We start from the raw sequence: 23,415 nt of genomic DNA on the forward strand, positions 1-23,415 counted from the left end.
ACCAACTTTGCTATCAAAATAGAGACACTCAGGCAAAGAGAAATGGGTAAGTGGCCCGAGGTCACCGGCTCTGTTCTGTGCTCCTAACCCCAGTGCTTGACTTTAGGGGACCAGGTCGGATTTCCTCTGCATCCAGGTTTCCTGGGAGATGGCCCCTGACCGTCCAGTCAAACTTGGTGACCCCATCCTCCTTGCTGGCCATTGGTCTGTGCCTTCTAGCTGCAGCCAATGGATGCGTGGCTCTCCCTGGGCCACAGTGATTGGTTCAGAACTGTCATGTGACTGAGTGTGGGTTAAGAGGCTGCCTAACCTCTAGACTTGTAGGAACCTATACGTTTCTTTGTGGATTACACCAGTTTGAGTCACTTTGTCTGCAAGGCAAAGCATACTAAATGAGTCACCAACAATGCCCTTCTGGGATTACATCCAAAAGAAGAGAAAGCAGGACCTCAAGGTGATCTGTGCTCTGCAGCAGCAGTCACAGTAGCTAAGAGGTAGAAGCAACACAAACGCCTATCGACAGATGAATGGATAAACGAAATATGGTATATATGTATAATGGAATATTATTCAGCCTTAAAAAAGGGGAAGGGAATCCTGTTGCGTGCTACAAAGTGGATGAACCTTGAGGACATTTTGCTAAATGAAATAAGTCAGTCACAAAAAGACAAATAGTGTATGATTCTGCTCATATGCAATCCTAGAGTAGTCAAATTCACAGAGATAGAAAGTAGAATGGTGGGTGCCAGGAGCTGGGGGAGGGGGCAGGGGGAGCTGATGTGGAATGGGTATAGTTTTGGATTCCCGTGACGATGAAGTTCTGGAGATCTATTTCACAGCAATACAAATATACTTAACGTCACTGAACTGTACAGTTCAGTTAAAACCATTAAAGATGGTTACGATCATGTTAAATGTTGTTGTAGTTTTTTTTTTTTAATCAGAGTTAAAAAAGAAAAAGCCTACTTACTGATTCAGCAGCTGATTCAAACAGTTGAAGAAGCCCTGCATAGGCTGATCAAAACCTGTCAAAGCAAAGCACAGAGGCTGCCAGGCCTTAGAGCAGAGCCTGGTCCTTCTGCCAGGAAAGACTGCAGCCCACGCTATAACCTCCCTGGTTAACACGTGGGCCCTATAGAAGCCATTGACAACATGGTAAATTTTGGGATTGACAGAATTCACCACATTAGAACCACGTGAATTAACACTCATTTCAGGAGCAACCTTTAGAAGGCGGCACACATACGATGTCTTCACAGCAGGCTAACACACACACAGAAAACAAGAGGGATGCGTTCAGTTTATTATGAATCCTCTGCAAAGCCCTGATGTTTCCGAGGTGGCTAAGAGACAAGACGGGTGGTGTGTGTGCGTGCACGCGCACACTTGACAAATGCTCTCAAGAGCTAGGTGAGGGCTGAGAGGAGTGAAGGGCAGCAGGAAGAGGAAAGGGAACAGGGACGTTTGACACTGGGATAGCGGGGAAGACTGCAGGCCAGCCCTTACGTGGTGGAAGGTCTCACCAGGACTCTGGGCCTGGCCCTGCCTCTGTGCAGACGCTCAGAGTCAAGTGCAGGAGTCGGATCTGAGCTGCAGATACTCTGCCAACTGTGGGGGGGTGGAATTCAAAGTCAGGGCAGTGACAGGACACACATGCAAAGGCAGCGTCAGGACAGTGTGGGCAAAATTAACCACAGCTGGACAGGGAGGCAGCAGGGTCCAGCCTGGAGTCGGAGCCTGGGTGCTCCCCGAGCTCCTGCTGCCGGCCCGGCGTGGGTTCTGACGCCCCTGTCGTCCCATCAGAAAATAGGGGTAAAAAACACCGGCTGTTGCGGGCTGAGTGGTGACCCCCAAATTCATATGTTGAAGTCCTGACCCCCCATCCATACCTCAGAATGCGACTGAATCTGGATAAAGTCTTTAAAGAAGTGATTAAGTTAAAATGAGGCCGTCAGGATGGGTCTCAACCCAATGTGACGGGCGTCCCTCTAGGACGAGGAAGAGACACCAGGATGGATGCACACAGAGGAGACCACGCGAGGACTGAGCGGGCAGGCGGCCTTCTGCAAGCCGAGGAGCGAGGCCTCACAGGAAGCCAGCCCTGCCGCCACCTGGATCTCAGACATCCAGCCTCCAGGACCGTGAGAAATAAATGCCTCGTATGCATTTAGGCCCCGAGGGCTGCAGGGGTTGGTGATGCAGCCTGAGTGGAATGATAGGCCAGAGCACCTTCCTGGGGAAGAAAGCACTGAAGCAATGGCACCGCCAGGGCTGTCTCTGGGCCCAAGAGCCGTTAACACGAGCCTACCATGCACTCGACCTCCAGTCTCCTGGGTTTTGTGCAGCCTCACCCAGGCTCACAGCTGAGGTTTTATCAGATGGCTCAGCTCAGAGCCGTTGGCCCTTTGGGGTGGGCTTCTAGAAAGAGAGAAAACCACCCCAGGGCAAACAGCAGGTCCTGCTGGCCTTTGTGGATGTGCAGCCCTGACCACCAGGCTTCAAGTCCTGCCTTAATGTTGACTCGCTCCTGCCTTTGGCCTCAGAAGAACATCTTCTTTCTGTGCCTTGGTTTTCTCGTCATAAAATGAGGGCGGTAGCAACAGCACTGCCCTCACCGAGTGGCAGTGAAGGCAAAAGCGTTCATCCACAGACCGTGCAGGGGGTTGTTCAGGCTGTCCCCTCCTCGGTGGGGGATCAGCGAAGACTGAGCCCCCTGCGTGGGCGACCCTTCCTGCGTCGGCACCCCTGGGTGGAGCCAGCCCGCTCCGCAGCCAGACGGGCACCAGTGTGACAGCAGGACAGGCAGGGGGCTGCCGCTCACTCGAGCTGTGTCACCCACATGGGATGACTGCGAATTTTAACGACAGATCGAGCAGGTTCCCCTTAACTGTGTGCTCAGTTAGGCACTGAGGAGGGGGCCTGACAATCATTTCTGGGAGGGCTAGAGGTCAGGTTCACAGCCCTGCCAGAGCGTGCCAAGGGGCCAGGCACCAGGGTCAGGAACACGTTGTGTGAGTGTGGACTGACCCGCAGGGCAGTGACCGTCACTGCAAACTGTCTGACCTCAGACCTACAGACGCCAGACAGATTGACAGAGATAGAGACAGAGATACGCTGATATGGAGATGCATTGATATATAGACAGAGTCACACACACACACACACACACACACCCGTACTGCACCTGCTTTCCTTTTTACATCTCTGGTTACACCAGCAACAGTGGATGGAGAGTCTGCCCATCTGAGCACAGGCCTCTCGAGCTGTGTGGCCTTAGACAAAAGGCACTCTACTTTTCTGGTCTCACTTTCCCTTCTTTGTAAACAGAGGGGGCTCGACCCTAGGAATGCAGTCGCTCGAGCCAGCTGTTTGTGTGACCGGCTGCAACATAATATTGGCATAAACTCAAAGCCCTGATGTTTATTTTCTGTACTTTTGTACAGAAAAATCCTCCTTGAGATGGTCCACCAGTGGGATAATCAGGGTTTCCTGGTGGTTGGAAGGAGTGGGGAGTGGGAGGAGACACTGTTTATCCTGGCACCTCCAGCCCTGTTAATAAGCCGCCTCTTCAGCTGCTAGATGATCCAGCAGGGAGGGGAGGGCAGAGGGCGCTGCCCCTGCAGATGGGCCCAGTGCTGCCCTGGCGCCCCGACCCCGCCCTCCAGGTGGCAGCCAGGATCCTGCCTAGACCAGCGGGTCTGGAGTTGGTGAGAGCGGAGGAGGCGGCTGACCTCCTTTCAGTGAACTTTGTAGCAAACTCAGCTTTCTGCACCCACTCACGCCTCTTTGGCAGGAGAAAATGATGCCATGGAGAGCAATCTTTCCTTCCCTCTTGAAAACCTGGATGGAGGAGAGGTGGCTCCGTGGCCCGTGCGTGGCTGCGTTTCACCGATACCGCGTCCAAGGTACCGCTCTGGCTGAAAATGTTGTGACTGGTTTTCCCTCCCCGCAGATCAACGTTCAACTTTATCATTACAGTCATCACGTCTAACACTTTCCTAATTAGTTGCAACAGAGCTTTACTTCTCAATTAATTTAGAATTTTGGTTATTAAAAATTGTTTTTCTAGCTTTCCCCATTCGATTTACAGTACTGTCATAAGATAACCTATATAGCTACATGTATAATGTTTCATGTGTTCATACACACACACACACACACACACACACACAGGTTAAAAATGATTACAGAGAGATGAGGAAACCTTTGAAGGTGCTATATATGTTTACTATCTTGATGGTGTGGTGATGGTTTCATGGGTGTGTACAAGTGTCAACACTTATTGAAGGATATACTTTCTTTACACACATGTAGGGCTTTTGTGTGCCAATTATACATCAGTAATACTCTTAAAAGATAAAAACTGCTAATTCCCATCAATTTGATTCCTATATTTCAACTTGCAATAGTAAAAGGAAACTTACAATCCACTACTAGATACGAAAAATCTCAATTTAAAACCATTCGCTATTATTTGATATTCACGGGACTTCATGAACTCCGTCTTCACGTACACTATTTCTGTCCTCGAGCCCCAGGGCCCTAATGCAGGCCATTTGTCCAGGGAGTGGCTGTTCAGGCCTGGCCCGCGCTGCCCTCAGCAGGGTCACACTCTACCTTATTTGTGTGACAGCTGTGATGGGACGGGGGTGGAAAGGCAGATGCACAAGGCAGGTCCCCCCTACCCCGGGCATCCCCTTCCTGGCTCTGTCAGTAACCCTCTGTGGGTGCAGATTTGGGGTGTGCCTGCCACTGGGGGGTGGGAAGAAAAGATTGAGAGCGAGATCGTACATCAAAGGCTCCCAGGATTAGGTAGAAACGTCCATGAGAGAAACCAGCCAGAGGTGCGAATACTCCCTACTTCCAACCTGAGCTTTATCCCCCTTTCTTTGAAACTGCAGCCCTATAGGTTTATGCTTCATTTTCCCACTTTTGTCCACTACAGTCAGGAGCCTGATGGCAAGACTTCATCACTTTCCCCTCCATTCTCTGACTGGAAAAACCATAGCTCAAGAATAACCATAGCAAAGGAATTTCTGGCTGGGCCGTGGAGACGGTGGGGGGCATGGTGCCCATTGAGTTCTGGGCCCCGAAGGCATAAGCGTTCTTACACATTCCAGAGAAGACAGAATTTCAAGGCCAATATGACTTAATATTGGCAACTTTACCTGGCAAAGAGGACACATCTGTGGGCCAGACATGGCCATCTGCCATCTGGCTTAGGATTTGTGCTATTAGGAAGTCTTTATATCCCTCATTACCACGTCTTATTCATACGAAAGATATGAGGATCTATTTTCTCTTTAACCCTAGTTCCTTACACACCAAAGAAAAACGTATGAGATACACTGGCTGTTGCGTTCTGATTTCGGTCACACATTTGGTCACTTTCCCCCTCATTTTCCTCCCTGAAAACCGGAGGGTAGATTTATCACCCTGGAAACAATGTAGCCAGCCTAAATAGTCTCAATAGTTCTCACCTCTTTGGTTTTTTTTTTTTTTAATTGCATTTTTTTTCTTTACTGAAGAACATTTTTTCTTTGCTGGAGGCAGATACAGCCTTCTGAGGTTTATACAACTCTGCTCATAGTAATAAAAAGTTTATTATTTTCTTAAGAAGAAGGAAAAAGAAGGATTATAGAAAGCATTTAAGGGCAGAATAAACACAGAAAGTGATGATAAATTTAATCTCACAGTTTCCTGTGAAGAGTTTTTGACAGAAGTGTTCTGTGTTGCTATTGGTGACAAGTAAAGCATGGGAACTCAGCCCGCGGGCAACTCCAAGTCTCATTTCATTTCACACTTGGACTTTCATTTTCACCAGTGTTTGAAGTTTGCTTCGTGTTGCTTTACCATGGCAACTAATAAGGAGCAAAACTATTTTGAGTTTTTCTCCTGCTCTACATTCCTTGGGTTTGAAGGATGAAATTGTTAAAAACACACACGTGTGCTCGCATGCACACACACAATTCAGAGGGGAGAGAAGAAGTAAGTACTCTGTGAGTGGATTAATTCCTAGACAATCGGTCGTGCCTTCAATACTTGTGTGGAGGGGCTCTTACTCCCTGCATAATATTTGGAAGATGTAATCCTATCTCTGTTACAGAAAAGTTTGTTTTGCCGTGGAAAATGTCAGTCTGCATATGGGCATGTTTTGGATCAGACTACATGAATTATGAGAGTTGTGAACAAACAGTATCATATGATGGACCCAAATTAACATGGAAACTGAAAATTAGCAGTCGATAAGCATTGCAAACACAGATGTAATGCGTGGTTGATTATAATGGGTGAGAAAATACAATACCAGTGAGGAAACTGGAGTAAGATTCTCCAAATTCTTCCATCTGTAGTACTAGGAGTATTTATTCACCACAAAATAATCTCTGAATTTTCATAGGAAAAGGTCAAAAGTACCAGTGAAGTGAGATGGCAAACATTCTCAACTAATGCAGTTTAGAAATTACAGCGTGTTCCACTGCCCACTGCTGAAACTGTCTCTACGGTGAAAATGCAAGAGTTTAAGCCAATTGCTGTTGAAAATTAATATGATTTCTGTGTGCCTTGGCACTTGTTATAGGGCTGGTGCTCCCGAGGGCGTCCCTGGGAACCTGCATGGCTAGTCAAGGCTCGTCAGTCACTAGGGCAGCTTGATTTGTGTCTCTCTGGCTAGAAAATGTGAACCCTCACAAATCTGTTTTTCTTTTAGTTCGACTCTTGATAGTATGTGTAACATGATGGAGACAAGAAACAGACGGTTCTCCTATTGGCTTATAAGGAGAAGAGATGACCCACAAAGAGGGATGGATTCTGGGCTGAGCCAGAAATGGAAACCTCTCAGAAATGCAAGTGCCTCGAGAAAAAAATATTTAACCAAATTATTTTGTCTGGTTCCTAGAAGATTCTGATGCTGGGTAAGCACAGTGTCATGACACACGTGGATCTCTAAAACTTGTTCATCGAATTGCCCTGAATTTTACCCAGCTGTGTGAGAGACCACCTTGGTGATAGAGAACCCTGAGGTGTTGTCAAAAATCTGTGTCTTTGGCTAACTTCGTGATCCAGGACGTCAGGGGTGCCCTGGTCGCATTCCATTTGTCACATAATTCGATCGATCTCCATTGAGTTTGTTCCTTCCCACCCCCAACATCTGTGTCCTCTGTTTTTCATAGAGTTTGATACATTTTTTGTATTACATTTTCTGTCCCCCAACCAATAAATCAATGAACAATATCACTTTCTCCTGTTCTTCTCCTAACTTTTTGCCTTAAGACTTCCTACCGCCATCTTTCTTCAGCGTAATAGCTACTTCTTACACAAATGCTTCTTGCTGTAATTATATACAATCTTCTACAATCTTTAATGTCTGGGCCATAAATCCTGACGCTTTCCCCAACATTTAGGTAAACATTACCTTTTCTTGTTTAGACTTTCCCCACTTAATGATTTAAGGTCAAATGACTGCTACTTATCAGACAATAGTTCTTTATTTCAATGCAAAAGAAAAGCACTTTCTAACTTGTTCTATGTTTCCTCCTGAGTAATTTGTTTTTTTCACCAACACATGACACTAGATTGGTTATACACAGCTCTAGCCATATATTTCTAGAAGTTCTAGCTTATATTTACTAGTAATACCAATATCAGCTGCGATATTTCCTACATCAGTTATTGCTACCATTCTCATTGTGATCAAGCAGACAACAGTCATACAAGTAAAAAACACTCATTTTTTTTCTCACTTTGAGCAGTTAACATTTAAAAAACCTTTTGGAGAGAAACATGATAAGCCTCTCCAATTCAAATGTATCTTTGCACAATAATAAAAATTTATCAAAGCAAGCAAGTCTTTTTTCCTAAGCCCTGAATCTTCACATGAGTATTTTCACCTGCTCTGTCTTACGACTGCTGCGGTGACCAGTTCTCAGTGACCGTGTGGGTTTTCTCAAGATGGGAGAAGGACCTTAGTCTCTAGGAAGAGCAGGCAACACCCCTATGTGGACATGGTAGCTACACCCTCGGGCATATGCTCCACTCGTACAAACCTCCGGACTAGCATTTATCAAATGGATCCATCGCTACTTCTTTTCTCAAGTGAGTCATGGTAAGTAGAAGCCATGGGCAGAGGTCATGTGCTACTCACTCTAACGGCCCCCAAAGCCCCCTAGCATCAAGCAAGTACCCCGTGTTTGGTGAATCAACGAAGTGAGACACATGCTTCTCTTCCTCTGTTTTCTTCTCATAAACCCTCTAAATGGCAGGGGACACAGTAATAGGAAAACCTGGAAAACATCTACAAAAATGTTATATCCTACCTATCCCGAATGGATACCTATAGATGATCATGAGTTGTGGGTCCTTACAGGTTATATTTATAGTTCCTGGGCTTAGGCACTTAGTTTTACCAGGAAGATAGACTATTTCAGTTCTATCCACATTGCCCTTGCTGGTCAATTTATGGACACCATCTAGTTGAAAGGAAAATGGAGAAGAAATTCTGTATCCAAATATCAAACAAGAAAAATATGAATTAATAATGAATTCAAATAAAGCAAGGTTCTTAATAAAAACATATCCACGTATCAATGAAAGGGGAATTTCAGACAGGTCAATATAATCAACCTAGAATTTACATATAGAAGTCTTTACCTCCTACAAGGAAATATGAACCTCGGTCAGACAAATCTCTGTTGTTTATGCATTTATATGTAAATTCTAAAGAAAGTAAGTTGTGGGTGTACAAGTGAGCTCTTTTATGCTGACAGATGGAAGATCAACAGGAGAATCAGAGTCAGGACAGCAGAGGCACAGGGAAAAGTCAGAGGTACGGAGCTCCAGGAAGGGGCCGTCCGTCAGAAGCGCTTGGCATGGGTAGGGAATGATGCACAGCAATAAACTGCGGGGGGGAAAATAAACAGTAAAATATGAACGCAAACTCTGGCAAAATAAATGTCACCCTTCTCATCATCATCAAGGCCCTGGGGATTCAGCACTGCATAGAGAGTGAGGTGTCGGCCAAATCATCATATTACTAATGTTTCCTCCGCTTCCTTTCTTTTTTTAAAACTTTAATTTATTGTTTTTAACTGAAGTATAGTTGATTTACAATGCTGTGTCAGTTTCAGGTGTACAGCAAAGTGGTTTATATATATATATATGTGTGTATGTATGTATATATACATATATATATATATATATATATGTTCTTTTTCAGATTCTTTTCTCGTATAGGTTATTACAAAATACTGAGTGGAGTTCCCTGTACTATACAGTAGGTTCCTGTTGTTTACCTATTTTATATATAGTAGTGGGTATATGTTGATCTCAAACTCCTGATTTATCCCTCCCCCCGCTTCCCCTTTGTTTTCTCTGTCTGCGGGTCTGTTTCTGTTTTGTATATAAGTTCACTTGTATCTCCCACTTCCTTTCAGTCTTTGACTATGTCCGTTATCCAAAGGGCCTGTTGATCCAGCGTACGCAATTCTGTCCTTGGAAGAGTTATATCATCAGCGTCACTGCACTCACTGTTGTCTTGGACGTTTTCTAATAAAATGATATGGATTTGATACAAAACCTTAAAGTCCTTGCAGGCAGAGACAGTGACCAGCTGGTAGGAAAGCTCCTGGAAAGAAGTCTAAGTTGCTTTCAGAGCTCTAGAGAAAAATAGATAACATTGCTTCCCAATGCCCTCAGCTGCAGATCAATCAATCCAGCCACGACAATGTGGCTACTAAGCAGGCCTCCGGCATAAACTCAGAAAATACCGATTGACTTACTGAGTTGGAGACAGGCATCAACTGCATATGCATGTTGACCTGGGCCTTGCTCTTTTCCGCAGTGAGAGGCTGACCATCTGATGAAGGGCCATTGATTGCAATGGAGTGGCTTAAGGCCCTGAAGGCCTCAAGGGTTAGGGATTAAAACAAAGGACAGCCATGCCTAAATTCATAGAAATTTATTTATCTCATAAAAATCCTTAAGACAACAGGTTAGAAGACTATTGTCAGGAAAGAAATGATGGGTTTATAATCCCTATTCACTTTTTAACTAATAAAATATAATAATGATATTTATTAAGAATCTCAAACCATTCTTGAAAAATCAAGCTGTCCATTCCTTACTTCCAGGAAGAACTTAAATTTATGTGAACCCAGAAAGAAGTTCTTATAACTCTTGATGTAAAAAAGTTGGTTTTTACGCCAAACCTGAACTTAGCCTGCAAATTAAAACTCTGAGAGACACAGAAACCTGTTTGATTATTTGTGTCAACTCACAGCTTGAGCAGTGAATTAGGAAAATAAAAAAATAATATCGCCATCTATTTTCTTAACTAAATAATTTTACTCCCTTTCAGCATTCCTATTTATATGTTATTCCTTTGCAGTGGGAGGCTGGTAAATGGTTAGTCACCAGCTCTCTGGAAAAAGTAAAAGGGATAAACAGACAGATAAAGTTTTACTGATACAAAGGATGGGTAGCACAAAATTTACAAGTAATAATAAAATATACAATAGTCTTTGTTGTAAATTCTATATGACCAACTGATTCTCACAGAACCCTTTTATTAATTTTTATCAAATTATTTTATCTGTAGTCAGCCTATTATTACCACTGACAAACACGTGTCTTTTTGACACAAATGTGGATTGATCGTTTTATGTTAAGGAGTAAGATGAACATGAAACCATGAAGACAGATGTTGGAATTTGGCCTTTTTGTCAATCACATGAATGACCTTGCTGAACTGAATAGTGGTTTTTGGAAAATGGAAGAACTATTCTTCAACTTTGGTGGGATGGGGTGGGGTGATGCTTTTCACAATGCACTGGCTATTGATAATATGCTTTTATAATTAATCTGCATTATTAACATTTCCCAATGTTACATCCTACACCTGGACAATTAGCACACAATAAATCCAGCCCTGATTGTATAGCCTTTGCCAATGTCCATGGTGTAAATGCTCCTTCCTTGGTTGATTTCCAGGTCTCATCAGTCACTGAATGTGGTGCTGGGAAGAGGTGTGCTGTTATATAGCATTTTCACTGTTACATATTATTGAATCATATTGATTCAACGTACATAACCTCAAGAACACAGAAATAGTAAAATGTAGTAAAATAATTAGAAAGCGGTGAGTTTTTAATATCTGTTACCTTTGTTTTTAATATTATTTAATTGTAAGCTTACATACTTTACTTTTTAATAGTGGTTCCACTTAGCAACTGGCTTGCAAAGTTCCTAAAATTTCAACAACCTGCTCTCACCAGCTGGCGTGAGCCAGGTGCAGTGCATACGGTCTCCCTGAGTTGTCACTAAGTTCTTCAATTCTCTCTCAAGTCAGGGACACGGTAGCTTGTAAATAAAGGGCTAAAAGATAATTAGCAAAAGGAAATATGTTCATAGGGTTTTTAAAAAAATACTGTACATAACTCTACCATGATTCTCATTGCTTTGCTTCTAAGTAGTATTCAATCTTTAGTTCATATTGGGTAGATTGAATGGTTTCAATGGTTTTCAACCATAATAACAGGCTAAAAATTCAGTCCATTTTCAAAATGTATTCTGAGCAGGGACAGACTCTGCTCCCATAGTCACCGACTTCCTTCCTTTTATGAGACGGGCCATTTGCTCACCACGCAGTTCCTGTTTTCCTGGATGCCGTGCCCTTTCCCATGGCAGCAGCAGCAGCTGCGTGGCTGGTTCTCTTGCCACAGAAGGAAAGTGGCAAGTATACCCAAGACAAGGGCAAGAGTGCTTCCCTGGGCTTGCTCTGAAATCCACACACCTGTAGGGTTTCAAGGGTGCTTCCAGGACAAACGAGACTCCCAGAACTATATTTGTGTCACAAGCTTCAGGATTAACTACTTTGTTTGGAAAGGGGCCAAGTGTTGGTTCCAATTGTAAAGTAAGACGTTAGGTGACTTTGAAGACTATTGGTCCTGATATAAGGCGCATCAGTGAAGCTCCTGTCCTGTCCTCTGTAAGCTCTCTGCTCAGGCCAGCTCATGGTCGGGGAACTGAGATCCTGCATGCCACATGGCACAGCCGTTAGTGAGGCTCTAGTCTGGGAGTGTGGGGAGCTGATTAAAGCCATTTTGCCAGTAAGCCACAGAGCCGGGCCCAAAATATTTCTAGATTTTCAGATCTTCTGCTGAGTCACACTGCCTAAAATGTGAATTATTGTTATTATTAATTTTACATTGAGCAAATTACTATCTTCTAATTGAGAATGGATAGTTTATTTCTCTCATTTTATTCCCCTAATTTAGAATTTCCTTAAAGTTCTTTAGAATGGGACACTTGTTCACAAATTGAAAACCAGTCAGCTAGAAACATCACAATGGTTGTAACAGTGGTGCTTTAACCTTACATGTCATTTAGAACAGGAGACAATGGCCCTGTTTCCCTCTCTGCCTTTAAAATCCTTTGTCAATTACCTTAGAAAAGTATACCCAAGGAAAGGCTGATTTCCTCAAGCCTGGTGTAGGAAAATGTATAAGAAAATGACAGTCATTGGACAGTTTAATTTAAAAAATATAAGACAAATTAAGGATCTGTAATTTGAGCTCTCTGTGCATTGATTTTTAAAATCCCCAGGGTCTTGTCATTAAAATAAGTAGCTAATAACTTAATAACTTAATCATAACTAGTACTGCAAATTTTGTAAACAAACAATTCAGTGCAACTAATGGGATAGACTCTACCATCATGATCCACAATGAAGGTTCAACTAAAACTGAAATCAGAGAGCGAGCTGGTTAGAAAGTTATGGGGGAAAATCCATATGCACAATTATACTGGTTTAGACATGCACCTATGTACTTGATTAGATATCTAAAGGTTAATATGAAAGCTTATTAATAAGAAACAAAAAGATTGAAGAGCATAGGCCAAGGAACTACTATTTACTGTTGTTACAATTATGCAACAAAAGCTCAAACACATCACCAAAGCCCCATTCACGGTGACCTTTGTGCCATGAGGCTGAGACATCACCCAGCTTAACCGTTCTTCTCCCACGTGTGCACCAAGCATTCACCACCTCAGACTCCACAGGCTGGGCTGGCCGTGGCTGCCAGGGAGAGAGTGACAGCCTGGACCAGGCCAAGGGACCTCAGTCCTGCACCGGGCGATGCAGAGGCCAAGTTCACCCAGCTTCACACTTGCCCTAACCAACTCTGAAGAGGCTGCATTTTGTCTATCCTAAGCTAAGCTCACCTTGGAAGAGAGAAAATGATGCTTCTTAGAGCAGAAAGTGATTTTAAAATGAGATACAGGATTCCAAAGATTGATTGGTTGAACACCCAACTTCACTAACCCTATTCTGTTATCCTCTTGGCTACTAAGATGATCAAGAAACCAAACCCTTTAGTCTCTGGGCTCTAAGTGAGCACCTTCTAATGTCAGGAGCATTTCTAGTAGTTCCTTTGGTTTGTCAAAGCAGGAAATGGGAAATGTAGGTGGGGGCCAGGCCTGAACTGAAACTGTCCCCGAAGGAGGACGGTGCCCTGGTGATTTCTGCCTTTCAGGTGTGTGGTCACACTGCTTTGAGCCACGCGCCTGGCCTTCACTGCCGGCACACAATCCTCCCTCTGCACTTGCTCACGACACGTCTTATGTTCTCCAGACACAGGACGGAAACCTCAGGCTACAACCCGTGTGTGGTGAACACTGCTGGCTATTGATGCAGTGTGCAACCTCCACATTTCCCAGCGAGCAGAGTTCCTGTACTGACCAGCTACTCCCACACACGCAGGGAAAGCTGACCCCACCCCAGCTGTCAGGAGGCACCTGACTCACTCCGGGGATTCCATCCTCACCCAGGGACTGGGTCAGCACCAGACCCAACCCTGGTCCATGAGACACGAGAGGAACTCTGCAGCTGGGCGTTTCTGGGAAAGGTTCCCTTTTCCTATGAAACTATTAGAAAAGATAGTCTCTCTTCCTCCTCTGAGACGTCCGGTGTCTGGATGGAATGCAGGGAACAGCCATGGCGCCTTGGGTACCAGCCTGAGGAGGAAGCCAACCCCAAGATGATCTAGGGAAAGCCTTGATGGCAACTCTAGGCCTCAGATTCAGCACTGAAGTCTGTCCCACCGGGATTCCTAATGGATAAGAGATTCCCTAACTGAGTAGGTTTGAGATGGGAGTTTTGCAACCTGTATTGATTATCTATTGCCACAGATCAAATGACCTCAAGACTTAGAGTCTTCAAAGCATAAGGATTTATCTCACAGTTTGTGTGGGTCTGGAATCCGGGATGGCTCAGCTGTGTGCAATCAAGGTGTGGACCAGAGCTGTGGTCTCACCTGCAGGCTCTACTGGGGAAGCTTCGCTTCCAGTGTCACTCAGTGGCCACGGCAGGACTCAGCTCTCATGGTCAGTGGACTGAGGGCCGCTGGCTGGAGACTCCCTCGGTCCTTGCCCCGTGGACTCTCCGTAGAGCAGATCTCAGCACGGCAGCTGGCTTTCCTCGGGGTGAGCAGGTGAGAGGCTCCAGATGGAACCCACAGACTGTTTCCACCTAGTCTCAGAGGTGACAAGTGACTTCCACTACTGCTGCCACATTCTACTCATTAGACACGAGTCCATGTTCAAGGGAGGGCTACATAAGAGGGTGAACACAGGAGGTGGGGGTCATCGGGACCCAGGGTACCACAGGGCGTCTTGACAGATGGACCTGACCAGGAGACAACTGAGGAACGGAAGCCCGGGCTGGGATGCTGAAGGCGTGACTGCCAAGGTCTCCGATGCAGTGCTGACGCTATGGAGAACATCGTACAGACAGACCTCAGTGCTGGCGCTGGATGCCCTTTAAGACCGTAACAGCCTCCGAGTAGCTTCAACTAGCGGGGTACCCCACACAGGCCTGTGTAACAAGTACGGTGAGAAATGGATGAACACCTAGAGGACAACAGGAGGGAGGGGTGGCCGTGCCAAAGACCAAAGGGCTCCTGGGCTGGAGCAGGGCGAGCACAGAGGAGACCCCCGCCCCTGACTGTGCGAGAGTACGCAGGGCTCACATCAATCTCACATCCAGGCTGGGTCCCCCCAGAGCTGGCGGAGGGGCCGGCCGCGGAAGGTGGCCTCTTGGAGCTGAACAGATGCACGAGGGGATGGTCATTCTACCTCTTCCGACTACAAACTGTACATTGGTTCAAAAAGAGCACAGGAAAAAAAAAAAAAGAGCACAGGAGATGCAGAGAGATGTGGCACTGACCTGGAACACACATCTCCTCCTGTTTGCTTCTGTTCCAGGTCAACATGGTCTTAATGACCATGAGTCAAGTGCTGCTAACACTTAAAGCATAAAAATAGGAAAGAGGATTTGTCCTTGGGTCAGGGCCTGGGGCCCACCTGGTGCCCAGGTCAGCTGGCAGAAGGCCGGGGACAGAAAGGAGGGTTGGCAGCCGTAACGGGAACCCCAGCAAAGCCACCAGGATGAGAACCAAGATTCTGCAGAGGCAAGGCTCAGGGACAGGGGGATGGCTGGAACAGAAGGTTCTGGAATGGGAGAGATCAAAATAGAAGGTGTGGTATGAGGACCTGTTTCACGTCTTCCTTGCCACCTTCTCACATCTGCATACAAATCCAGTTACTATTAATTCCTTGCTACTTAAGTCTTTCCATCTTATCTCTGGCTGTGCTGACTGGTTTTCAAGAAAATGTATCTTACCTCTTTGTAATGACCTAAGTGGGATATGCCACCTGTGGTACAAATCACAAAGAAGGTGCGCAGCCAAAGGTGTCCAGTGGGAGTCTCTGGCACAGTGGGAGGAACGTCCGGGGTGGGGGCAGGCAGAGGCTGAAGGTCAAAGACGCCATAATGTCGATTCCTGCTGGACCCATTCCACAGTGAGACCAGGGGCCAGTGATGTAGCTGCTTCTGACTCAGCTTCCTCCTTACAGAGCCTCCCCAGAGAGGGTGGAGCGAGAACTCGCCCGGCCTCCAGGTACTCAGGTCTGATTTCCACCACTAACACATCGTTTCTTAGACAGAGAGCACAGGTCTAACTCCTGCTGAACTCACGAGGAGACACACAAGAGCTTACGGCTGGCATATGAAAGTGCCTACTGAGCTCCCATGGCTACAAATAGATGCAAGTTCGATGGGCATGAAGGTGAGATGCACATGCCCACAAGGGGCGGAAATCACACCCGACACTTTACATGCCAACAATCCACAGCTCCCCAGAGACGAGGGAGAGCAGTACCCAGATTTCAACGTGGTGTAAAAAAATAAAACAAATGACAACAAAGGAGTCGTTTTCCCTCACTTTTTTAAAGACCTGAATCAAGGCAGGTGAATTGCTTTCTGCCTGGCTGGGCAGGCGATCCTAGTTTTTCATGCTGTAAACAATGTTCGGGACAGTCCTGCTAAATAAAAGCTCCAAGCTGGATGCATTAACCCCTGGTGCACACGTGGTCAGGAGGACAGGGCTAGGGGACAGGAGGGGTCCTGCTATGCCTGGGCCAGGCTCTGCGTGGTCCTAACACTCACGGGGCCCCGCTCTGTTCCCCCCGTGCTTCTGTGCTCTCTTCCTGGCGTTTCTGTGGGTGTGTGAGAGGGGATGAGAAGGGAAGGAGGGCAGGTGAGCTATGTCCAGGGCAGGGGAAGGTCCTTGGACATGCACGTGGGGAGAGGACGACATGGAGAGAAGCGTCCCGGGGCAGGAGAAGGAGACGGAGCCTCCAGGCAAGAAGACAGGGGGCCTCCTGCCCTGTCTGAGGCTTGTTCATTCTCTACGCAGACCTTTGTTGGAAAGGCTCCCAAGGGCGGGGATGGGATGTATTTCCTCAGCGCTAGAGAGACCCAGGGGGAAGCTCTTCTTCTCCAGGCCGATGCGGGCCTTTAAAAGCTGAGGACCTTCCTGGTGGTCCAGTGGTTAGGACTATGAGCGTCCACTGCAGGGGGTGCGGGTTCCATCCCTGGTTGGGGAGCTAAGATCCCGCATGGCGCGCAGCGTGGCCAAAAAAAAAAAAAAAGCAGCTGCTAAATCTTGTCCTTGGTCTCCCCAGCAGACACCACACGCTGACACTGTCCCCCCAAACCCAGGCAGGGGCCCGGGGGGAGCTGGGGTCTGAGGGTTTACATAAGGTCAAGTGTAGGGCAGTCCGTGGGCCTGGCCGTCCCATCCTGTTAGGCCCCCTGAGCTCCTGGGCTGTGGCCACTCCTCACTGCCGAGGGCCACCCTCTCCCCTCAGCCCTTCCTCCCTCACGGGCTCCCCAGGGGGGACAATCCATGGTGAGGACCACAGGAGCGGCCACTGAAAGCTCATGGCCTCGGCCTGTGGGGCTTCAAACCCACTCTCTTCAGAGATGACACAGCCCCAGAGCTGTCTAAGCCTTGGTGTCATCTTTCCGACTAATCTGTCTAATCCTCCATTTCTGAATCCCCTACAAATTTCATTTGCATTCGGAAACATGTCCAACGTCAAGATGATCAAACAGATTTTGAGGATGGAAAAGAAGTCTTTGTGAAAAGAGATAAAATGAATCAGGATTATTTTGCCTAGAGAAAGTTGGTAAGTAATCCAACGATTATCTTCTTTCCCCAGAAGCTGGCGGGGAGCTAGCTGTCATTTCCAAAGAAGACAGAAGAAGATCAAGTGGTTCGATGGTGGAAAAGGATGAACTTCCTAACCAGAGGGCTGCATATCTCATGTGGGCGCCAGCCGCTCCCTGGGCTGAATGCATAGAGACTTTTCACCACTGGGAAAATGCAGCCCTGGACGGTACCTGCTTTATAAGGCAATGTCCCTGCACAGCTCAGGCATCCTGACGGAGGGATGCACCCAGGCTCGATGTCCTGTGTGTGTGTGTGTACAGTGAAATATATAGAGCTAATATCCAACTGGAGGTGGGAATGCTATACATGGTGCTTATTAAAGTCCAAAAGAAATCCCAGGAAACAACGAAGAAAGCCTGATCTCAGACAGGGTGTGACAAGAAACAGAAACAAAATGAGCCTTTAATTCTGGCTGTTGTTAGACTCAAATTAAGCTGATTCCCCTTCTGGTGCCTCAGTCTCCCCTTCTGCGGGACTAACGCTTGGCCACTGGCTGTAGGGTTCAAAGATTTTAATCCGTTAAGTCCCCCCAGCTCTGGAGCACAGCCCCCTTGGCATTCACAGCTGGCCTGAGCAAGCTTAGCAATACAGCCTATACGATCGCATCATTGCTGTGCTGTGCTGAGTGGGCCACCTGTGGGCACTGAGAGGACAGTTCTAATTTGAGGGACATTTATTTGCTCCTAGCTGGCTGTCTCCACCCACACGATGCAATTCTGGCTGAAGTCGAACCACAACATGAATGATTAATGGGTTAAATCGTTCTTCACGGGTACCTGCCTGGCATTTGGGGTGCATTCACTGTTAACCGTACACACTGCGTTGAGCGTTGAGAGAGAAAAGCTGGAGGGAAGAGGCACACACATCCCCAGGCAAGAATGGAAAGTCTGGAAACCCAGCGCCGACACCAGAGACCAGAGAGGTGAGGCGTCGACACAGGTGAAACGAGAGGCACGTACGTGTGGGTCTCAGGTCGGAGGCCTCGGAAACAGCGCCTTCCCCAGGAAAGCCGAGAGGCTCTGCCACGTCTGTGTCAGGAGGAGGGTAGGGCGGGGGCGGGGGGAGCACTAACTGGGGGGGGCCCCGAGCAGTGCCTCTGGGAGGCTTCTGTGGCACCTGCCGTCCGACACCTACGTGGAATCAACAGGGATTACTTCAGGAGGTTAAGCCCAGAGGCCCTCTGTCTCCAGTGGAGGGTACGTCACCATCACTCAACTACACCGAGAGCTCCAGATGCAGACACACCTGGGACCAAGGGCAACCACACTCAGCACTAAGCCCAGCCTCACCCGACATCAAATCCAACCTCATCCGTCACCAAATGCAGCCACACCAGGAACCAAATCCAAACACACCCAGCACCGCATCCAACCTCACTCAGCACACCAAATCCAACCTCTCTAACGTTTTAACATTTTATATATGTAGGGTCCTATCCTTGGGTTAATTTGAATATACTGCACAGTTGCCATTTGTTTCTGAAAGGCACAAGTATTTTTAAAGGCTGAAATTATTATGAAAAGGTCCCTAAACAGCTCTGTCAAGATAAAAGGAACTCTTTTTCTTCACATTAGTCTTTTTCAGGTTCACAGGTTTGTGTTGTAGCTTATTCTTGTTGCTTACATCTATTACCTATTACAGATCCAATAACCCCTAGTTTGATTTACCTCTTTAAGCCCATTTATACTATCAACCTCTTCCATTGTGTGCGGTAACAGTTTTTAAACTTTGTTTTGAAAAAGGATCCTGGGCTGGAGAAAGGGTGGGGATCTCCCCCAGGCCAGTCTACCTCTCAGACCAGCCGAGCAGCCCTCTTTGATCTGTTCACATTGGGAATCTATTTACAATTTTCTATAGAAATGGTTATCTTCTGCTAATAAAGTTTTTGAAAGTTAATGACAATATAACAAATGATAGGAGCTACTAGTATCATAAATTGTGCTCATGATTATTTCTTTAAAAAATACTGTCTTCAAGCTCTAAAGTTTAGAATCTTCCAGTAATTAATGGAGTCTACACTTCATGCCCTTCATCAGACTATTAATAAAAATATTAAGACATCATTTCTTCATCAAGAAATATATCCATTATTCTTTCTCTTGCTTATAGTTCTCTAGACTTGGAAAAATATTAATTTCCTCATATATACATATCATTTCCTCCCTCAAAGTGCAAATAAGCCAAGGCGTCTGAATGAGTGTGGTTTGCTTGGCCCAGGTAAGCACCTGACATGACAAGCCAACCCCAAGGGCAAGGCAGGTAGAAGAATATCCTCTCTACTGGAAGGCTTCTTTTTGTTTACCAAGAAATTAGGTTCGAGACCCAAATCCAGCCAGCTGCAATACTACTTTAGTGCAAGTTCCAAAAAATTTTTAAATTTCTGTCTCCAGCCATCTGAATACAAAAAGAAGTTCAGCATATTTTGTTGTGGTTTGGGCTACTTTTTCAAAATTATTATCTTTTAACCTAAAGCCAAGACTTTGGTTAAAAGTTCTGCTCTGGTGCCATTATTGTACTTTTAATTCATGGGGATTTCTGATGGGGATGGAAGTCTGCTTTGAAATGGCCACCAAGACCGCTGACCTCAAAAAATATTCAAAGTTATTGACAGGAGGAAGGGAGCTTCTGGCCTCCTCCTCAATCCACAAAACAAAAGTCTGTGGACCAGAGAGAGACTCATAGCAGTTACTACCATCCATACCTCCTCTTTGTACATGTTCCTTAGAGAGGGAACTGTCCCTACCATTTTCACTTTAAAATGCCCATCTCCCTTTTTCTGAGACCCCTGTGAGTACCAGCTGCCCACCCCCAGGCCAGGCTCTCCAAACTCGTTGGACACAGACCTTGGTCCTTCAAGGCTGAATCGGGAGGTCCCTCCAGGGGTTAAAATGGGCTGGCCTGGAGGTTGGCAGGATTCACCACATCTACACTACCCTAACCATGGATGCTTCTTAGAATTTCAACAAGAACTCTCAATCTGAGTTCATCATCCACTTATGAAAAGAGTGGGGAGAAAGCTTGGAAGGCAGAATGGGAGTCTCATTATGAAAAAAAAAAAAAGAAAACCAGGTTTATTTGAAGGAGCTTCTGATCACATTTCCTTCAAATTAGATAGATAGTTTCTCCTTTGGGAAAGACGATGGACTGACATGAAATATTGGCTGTATCTCCTTAGCAAAATCGATTCCCAGGCTGTGAAATGCTAAGACATTAAAATTGAGGTATTGGCCAGGGGGAAAATGCTGACCAACAGCCAAGTAGCTCTTATGAAAGGTTTAGGGACCAACAATGTGACCACTTATCCTTGGGCGTCTTTTCCCTTTGGGGGCTGCAGCCATGAGATCAACGGCAAAACGTGAGGCTGCCCGGGGGGAGACTGAATGGCACTCCTGTAATGACTGAAGCACTTGAGTCAGGGGCTTATCTCGGTCCCTACATAAATGAAACAACAAACACTGAATGATTTTAGAATAAAATTGGCCATCCATGGCTGGTGGACCTACAGACCCCCATCTCTTCTCTCCCTTGTAACATGAGGGGCTAGGATATCATGGTCGAATACGTCTCTGCTCACAGATACCAGGATTGCACCCTCTTTACTCTGGCTTCTCTTTTTCTCAGAGAATACCATACAGGAAAGCTCTATAAGTGGAGATCAATTCCAAAAAGGGTGCTCAAAAAATGACTGAACTGTTGTCACATGATCTATTGTATAAACGCCCTGGGGTCGAGATGTCTTTCACACCAGCATCCACGGGCGCCATCCTAGGACTCGTCCCCTTCCGTCCGGGAGACGCCCACCAGCTCTCCATCACTCGCACTCTCCGAGCCTCCTCGACCCCCCACGCCTTTCCCACCTTCTAAACGCCCGCATCACCCCCAGAAACTATGCCTGTAGGATATCCTTGGCTCACAACCGTTTATTTCCAGACTTTCTTTCTTTCGCCTAAATATTTTCCGAGTTAATGCCATCACGGGGGAAGCCACGGCAGGGGTGAGTAGCAGCGCTAAGATGCAGGAAAAGCACCCAGAGGCGCGCGGACGCCATCACTCACCCGTCCTGCCTTTCCTGTCCTCCTCCCTGTCCTCCGTGCGGGGGGGCACCAGCGGGCTGGACGGCGGGGCCTGGGGTGGAGGGGGAGCTGGTGCACGCCTCTTCTTCTTCTGTAAGTCCATCTGTGACCCCAGAGACACCTGTGAAGCACAAGGGAGGACAGACAGTCAGTGTGAGGGTGGCTGGGCACGTGAGGGAGCTGGCCGGCGTGACGGGTACCCCGAGGAGGTCTGGCAGGTTGCCGGTCCCCTTCCTGGGGCTCCTGGGCAGGCGGTGGAGGTACGGGTGTGAGGGCTTGCTGGTTGCCCGGGAGTGGCCCTGAGGGGGTGCAGGGATGCTCAGAGATGCCCCCCAAGACCCCTAGGTGGCAGGGGGCGGGGGCTCCGCCCCGTATTTCCTAGGGGCTCCAGGCAAATCAGAAGACTTGGAAATCTCTCCTCAGCGTAAATATGAGAAAGGGGATCCTGAGCTCTCACTAAATGCAAAGACGCACTATTCCTTCTGGAAGCTTCACCTAGGGCCCCATGATGTGCCCCTGCAGAGGAAGGACAGAGGGCATCTCTGGCCTTACCCTTGGCCTTTCTCTCGCTCTCCTGCCGCTGCAGCCAGGGCTTAAATGCAAAGACGCACTATTCCTTCTGGAAGCTTCACCAAGGGCCCCATGATGTGCCCCTGCAGAGGAAGGACAGAGGGCATCTCTGGCCTTACCCTTGGCCTTTCTCTCGCTCTCCTGCCGCTGCAGCCAGGGTAGCAACTGTCCACAGGCTGACCGCCCCGCACCCAGAACCGCAGTGGATTTGTCAGCCCATGGGACACCGGCATATGGGACACTGCGCTCCCAGCCAGCACGGAAACCCAGCTCCTCTGGGAGACTCAACAATGACAAATGCACAGCTTCTAAAGGCGGCTTGTTAGGATCGAGCAGATCTCGTTGTTGAAGGGGAAATCCGTTTTGTCTGCAAGGCTGGATTCACTGATTCCAGGTCTCTGTTCCTGAAAGGGTGCAAACGGTTCCTCTCCTCTGCACTACAGACAAAGCTTTCCTGCATCCACCGTCACTGATGAAACCGCATGTAAAGAGCACTGCACCGCCCGCAGAGGATGTGCAAGGCACGACAGATGCCTGTGCTTGGTTCCTGCCCTAGGGGGCTCACAGCAGCCCCAGGCCTCCAAGTCCAAGGAGGCCCTGGTCCTCCAAGTGCTCGTCCTGGGAGGGGTGCTGCCAGCACCCCCTGCTGGGCCTCGAGTCCTGCTCTTGGAGCCCCTTGGTTTACCAGCTCAGGCTCCCGGTGGGTGGAGTGCGTGTCTCCTCCTACCAGGGAGGGCGACCTCCTCTTCCGGGCCGGGCCTGGTGCTCTGTGTGTGTGTGTGTGTGTGTGTATGTGTGTGTGTGTGTGTGTATGTGTATATGTGTGTATGTGTGCGTGTGTATGTGTGTGTGTGTGTATGTGTGTGTGTATGTGTGTGTATGTGTGTGTCTGTGTGTGTGTACGTGTGTGTATGTCTGTGTGTATGTGTGTGTGTATGTGTGTGTACGTGTGTGTATGTCTGTGTGTGTATGTGTGTATGTGTGTGTGTGTGTACGTGTGTGTATGTCTGTGTGTATATGTGTGTATGTGTGTGTATGCATATGTGTGTGTATGTGTGTGTGTACGTGTGTGTATGTCTGTGTGTGTCTGTGTGTGTATGTCTGTGTGTGTATGTGTGTGTATGTGTGTGTATGTGTATATGTGTGTGTATGTGTATGTGTGTATGTGTGTACGTGTGTATGTGTGTGTATGTGTGTGT

The 23,415-nt window shown here is 47.1% G+C and overlaps 1 protein-coding gene across 16 annotated transcripts in view; it reads right to left on the minus strand.

Annotated features, from left to right (window-relative positions):
* COBL (cordon-bleu WH2 repeat protein) overlaps window positions 1-23,415 on the minus strand; it is a 273,659-nt gene that overhangs the window by 47,071 nt on the left and 203,173 nt on the right. For 11 of the 16 annotated variants that reach the window (XM_082399294.1, XM_082399296.1, XM_082399286.1 and 8 more), the window contains 2 exons: window positions 21,629-21,767; window positions 18,533-18,703 (listed from right to left, as the gene is read on the minus strand). In XM_082399294.1, the coding sequence (XP_082255420.1) occupies window positions 18,533-18,703; window positions 21,629-21,767 (310 nt within the window). Of the gene's footprint in view, window positions 1-5,584; window positions 8,897-18,532; window positions 18,704-21,628; window positions 21,768-23,415 lie in introns of those variants that run through there. The other 5 variants (XM_082399291.1, XM_082399290.1, XM_082399289.1 and 2 more) reach the window with 2 other exon arrangements.

The sequence above is a fragment of the Balaenoptera borealis genome (genome assembly GCF_965194805.1).
Source record: "Balaenoptera borealis genome assembly, chromosome: 7".
Lineage (NCBI taxonomy): Eukaryota > Metazoa > Chordata > Mammalia > Artiodactyla > Balaenopteridae > Balaenoptera > Balaenoptera borealis.